Below are 5,115 nucleotides of genomic sequence, written 5' to 3'. Positions count from 1 at the left end.
TATATTCACACATACATACTTACAAACATATGTATGTATATACATATGTATGGGCGAAGACGCAAGTACAAAATCTAACAGAAATATTGTTGTCGGCGTTATTTTGATTAGAAGTGTTATTGCGTTAGATAAGCTTTGAGTCAGTTCAGTTTTCTTCCAAAAGTCAAGGCGGCTATTACCAGCGAATACATATATACTACATCGAATTTCAGTTCAGATTCAGATTAATTATTAAAAATAAAATGCCAAACCAAAGGCGAATTAGACGAAAAAGGAGTTTAACAGGTCGAAGAGAAGAGGTGAATGATATAGATAAAAGGGAATTTTTAATTGTTAATGTATGTATGTATATGAATTGACCTGTTTTATTAGAGCCGTAGTCATGCAGGATCTATGGCAAGTTATTTCAAAGCTGCCCTAAACTCCGTAGTTCTTCCGGAGTATAGTTCGCTTGGGGGTTTGACTAATATATGTTTACACTGTAAAGCAAAACATTTCGGAAGTGAAAAGGTACCTGTACTTTTCATTGTTTTATATTCGTAATATATGTATATACATACTTATTGTCTTAATATTTGGTTGAAATTGTTACTAGGTAAGAAATGGCTTTACGACATGTTGTCATGGCGGAAAAGTTAAACTTCAAGAATTACGTGTACCTGAGTTTTTGAAAGCTGTGTTAGAAAATGATTTGAGCTCTTGGCGGGGACACTATTTGGAGAATATTCGGCAGCTAAATAGTTCGTTTGCTTTTGCATCATTCGAAGCGAAAATTGCGGAGCCTACAGGGCGCGGACCATATTGCTTCCGAATACATGGATCAATATATCATAGGGTAGGTCCATTGCATGCAGATCATCCTTCAGAATCCTCCTACGCCCAGCTGTTTATTCTTGACACGGATCAAGCAACTGATATAAGGGCACAACATAATTCAAACTGCGATAGGTATTTGCTGAGAGAAATCCACGAAATGCTTTCAAATATTAACCCCTTGGCAAATGAGTATAAGCATATGGCGCAGGTTGAACGCGAAGAGGAACAGAGGGCCAGAGAAGAAAATCGCAATGCTCGCCGAATTAGCATGCTACTTTTTAACAGCGCTGATCGACGTTATAATTTGCCAAACTGCTCAGAAATTGCGGCCGTTTTCACAACAGAGGATGGTGAACCACCTGGAAATCGAAATTTGCGAATATTTTCACGGAAATCTGATATGCAGAATTTATTATTTGTCTCAACGCTACATAGGTTGTGTGATCCATTAGTATATCCGCTTTTGTTTCCTTATGGCGAGTCAGGATATGATGAAACTCTTCTGCATGAACAGGGTCATCGAACGGAATGTAGATTTAAATTAACCCAACTGCAGTTTGTTGCTTACCGTATGGCGATAAGAGAAGGTTTCAGCTTGCTTCATGCGTCAGGTAAACTTTGGCAACAGTATTTAGTTGACCAATATGTCAGAATTGAAGGAGCACGTCTGGCATTTCTGCGAACTCATCAGAAAGAGCTACGTGTTGAAACATATGCTGGTTTGCATGACTACTTAATGCGTGGTGCAAATATGGAAAGTGTTCGTCCTGGTCGTATAGTTGTACTTCTTCAAGTTTTGTTGGCTCTCCTCGAAATATGAACATGCATTACCAGGATGCTATGGCTATGGTTAGAAAATATGGAAAACCGTCGCTTTTCATAACTTTTACATGCAACCCAAAATGGCCAGAAGTCATTCAGAATATTGAGAGATACCAGGGACCGGAAATGCGTCCAGAACTGATAGCCCGGGTTTTTAAGCAGAAGCTCAATGAGCTTATGAAAGATATTTCCCAGAGGAATGTGTTTGGAAAGGTGAAATACTACCTAAATGTCATTGAGTTTCAAAAACGGGGTCTACCACATGCCCACATCTTAGTAGCACTTCACGAAGAAGATGTTATTCGCGAGCCTTCTGAAATTGACCTGGTTGTTTGCGCTGAGATTCCTAATAAGGAGGCAGAGCCTGAGTTGTATGAAATAGTCTCAAAATGTATGATTCATGGCCCATGTGGAGTACTTAATCCATCATCGCCCTGCATGACTGATACGGGAATTTGCTCAAAAAACTATCCGAAAACTTTTCATGCTAATACGCTTTCAAACGTTAACGGCTATCCTCAATATCGCCGCCGCAATGATGGAAATAAAATAGTTGTTCGTGCCAATAAACATTTAATTGAAATAGACAACCGATGGATAGTCCCATACAACAAATATATGACCAAAAAATACAGTGCCCATATTAATGTCGAAATATGTTCATCGATAAAAAGCGTTAAATACCTCCACAAATATATTTACAAAGGATATGATTGCGCAACAGTTCAAATTATTGAACACCCAATTGATCGCGTAAATAATCATGATGAAATATCTTCATTTATAGACGCTCAATATGTTAGCGCGCCTGAAGCCTGTTGGAGGCTTTTGGAATTTTCAATGCAAGAAAAGTCGCACATGGTAAAAGCTCTAGCCGTTCACCTTTCAGACTCTCAAAATATTTATTTTCGTGATGATAATGCTGCGATTTCTGATACCCTTGCTCGATGCCGCGATTCCACTTTAACCGCATATTTTAAATTGAATGCGATAGATCCATTTGCGAATACTTTTTTGTATAGTCAAATTCCTGAGTACTGTACTTGGCAAGATGCGTCGCGCTCATGGCAAAGAAGAAAACGTCCTAGTAATGCAATTGGTAGAATGTATACGGTCCATCCAAAAAATTGGGAACTCTTTGCTTTACGTTTATTACTAACTTCGTTAAAAGGACCGAGGTCGTATTCAGATATATTAACCGTGAACAGGGAACATCTCTCTTCTTATTGGGAATCAGCAGTAAAAAGAAAGTTGCTAGCGGATGACACAGAGTGGACCGCTGCACTTGAAGAAGCATCTGTCTTTAAAATGCCTGTGCAACTGAGACGGTTGTTTGCAATGATTTGCATATTTGGAGAACCAACCTCACCAATAGACCTCTGGAGAAAATTTAAATTGCATCTTTGTGAATCTTTTTTAAGAAATAATTCAGAAAACACCAGCGAGCTTTTAGCATTGAGAAATATTAGTCACATTTTCCAATCACATAACACATCTTTAAAAGACTTCGGGTTACCTGCAAATGATCTTACCACTGAAGACACAGGAATTGAGAATTATAATATAGATGATGAAGTATTATACGCGCAAACACTAAAGGAACAGCTTAATCATGAGCAAAAGATTACATTCGACCATATAACCCATGCAATTTCCAGTAGCAACGATGTCGTAAAGGCATTCTTTGTTGATGGTCCTGGCGGCTCTGGCAAAACTTTTTTTTATAAGAGTATTATTCAACATATTCGTAGCCTCAGACCGAAGGTGATATCCGTGGCTTGTACAGGGATTGCCTCTATATTGCTTCCTGGCGGAAGAACGGCACATAATATATTCAAATTTCCAATACCTTGGACTGAATCTTCTGTTTCTCTAATTATTTCAGATAGCACCCTCGGAAAAGCAATCAAATGTTCTACAGCAATAATATGGGACGAAGCTAGCATGGTTCCTGGGACTGCATTACTATGCTTAGATCGATTATTACGTGATATTCACCAAAATGAAATACCTTTTGGTGGAAAGGTTATTTTATTAGGTGGTGATTTCAGGCAAGTTCTTCCTGTGGTGCCCAATAGCTCAAGCGCCGCTATAGTTGGTAATTGTTTGAAACGGTGCTCACTTTGGAAATTTTTTGTGTCTCAAACTCTCAACGAATATGCGTTCTAAAGAATCCTTATACAACAGTTTTCTTTTGCGTGTTGGAGAAGGTCGAGAGCTCTCTCCAGAGTCGAAAATCAATATACCAGAAGAGATAATTTTGCTAAATGAAAAAAAAATGCTCTGTCGTTTTGGCTTTATGCCAACTTCTGTAAATTGAAGAAGGTTATTTAACTTTAATATGTTTCGCTAAAGTTTTGAAGCAACTAGATATGTATTTCTAAATTTGTATATGCAAGAAACTCCGTTTTATACCTAAATGTAAATTTATGGATTTTTTTCTAAATGCTCTGCCGTTATGGCTTTTTGCCAACTTCTGTAAGATGAAGAAGGTTAATTAACTTAAATATGTGATGATAATTATTTGAAGCCATTCGACATAGATTGCCAAATGTGTATCTGCAAGAAAATCGGTTTTATGCCTAAATATAAAATTCTGTAATTTTTCCCAATGCCCTGTCGTTTTGGCTTTTTTTCAACTTGAGTAAGATGATAAGGGTTAATTAACTTTAATATGTGAAGCTAATGATTTGAAACAACTTGATCTGTATTTCTTAATGTGTATATGCAAGAAAATCGGTTTTATACCTAAATGAAAAACTATGGATGTTTTTCCAAATGCACTGCCGTTATGGCTTTATGTCAACTTGGGTAAGATGATGAGGGTAAATAAGCTTTAATATGTTAAGCAAATGATTTGAAGCTTCTTAATATGGATTTCCAGATGTGTACAAGTTAACACACATAGCCAAACCACCATCTGCTTATACATTTCACCTGTAGTGCATTGAAGTGCTTACGATGCAACTTACCTTCCGCGCATGGCAACAACAGCAATAACAACAGTATGCGAAATCAGCGACAATAACATTCCCATAGGTACGGAAAGTGCTGACACTTTGTCTGCAGAGTAGCGTGTGACAGCAATAACGACAACAACGGCGAATCGTAGTGGTAGCGGCAGCGACGCTTAGGGTAGCGTTAAGTTAGGAATTGGCTTTTCTTTAGGGAAATAGTTAGTCTAAGACCGACTCTGTTATCGAAAAGATTTGGCTGCTCCTGCATAGCAGGAGAAATAAAAGTTAAAAAAATTATAAGTGAAGAGACTTCATTATTGGCTCCCAACGTGGGGCCACGCGCGGAAAAAGATACGGTAAAATCCTTATAAAAGGATAATAGTCTAACAATTCGCAAGGTGGCCGCGAGCTCGATACCCGCGAGTAACAACCAAAATTTTAATTAAAAATAAAAACAACGCTTAAATCAACAAGCTTAAGGATTTGCACGTCGCGCCTAGACGTAGCCAGCGAGGGACTA

At 38.0% G+C, this 5,115-nt stretch overlaps 1 protein-coding gene across 1 annotated transcript; it reads left to right on the top strand.

Annotated features, from left to right (window-relative positions):
- The first annotated feature begins 208 nt into the window (after positions 1 to 208).
- On the top strand, positions 209 to 1,636 carry LOC126766715 (uncharacterized). Its single transcript, XM_050484443.1, has 3 exons — positions 209 to 299; positions 373 to 510; positions 596 to 1,636. The coding sequence occupies exons 1-3, from the start codon at positions 243 to 245 to the stop codon at positions 1,634 to 1,636; spliced, it is 1,236 nt and encodes a 411-aa protein (XP_050340400.1). The 5' UTR covers positions 209 to 242.
- The last annotated feature ends 3,479 nt before the right edge of the window (positions 1,637 to 5,115 follow it).

The sequence above is a fragment of the Bactrocera neohumeralis genome, unplaced genomic scaffold (genome assembly GCF_024586455.1).
Source record: "Bactrocera neohumeralis isolate Rockhampton unplaced genomic scaffold, APGP_CSIRO_Bneo_wtdbg2-racon-allhic-juicebox.fasta_v2 ctg2247, whole genome shotgun sequence".
Classification (NCBI taxonomy): Eukaryota; Metazoa; Arthropoda; class Insecta; order Diptera; family Tephritidae; genus Bactrocera; species Bactrocera neohumeralis.
This window is presented reverse-complemented; position numbering and strand designations above follow the sequence as displayed.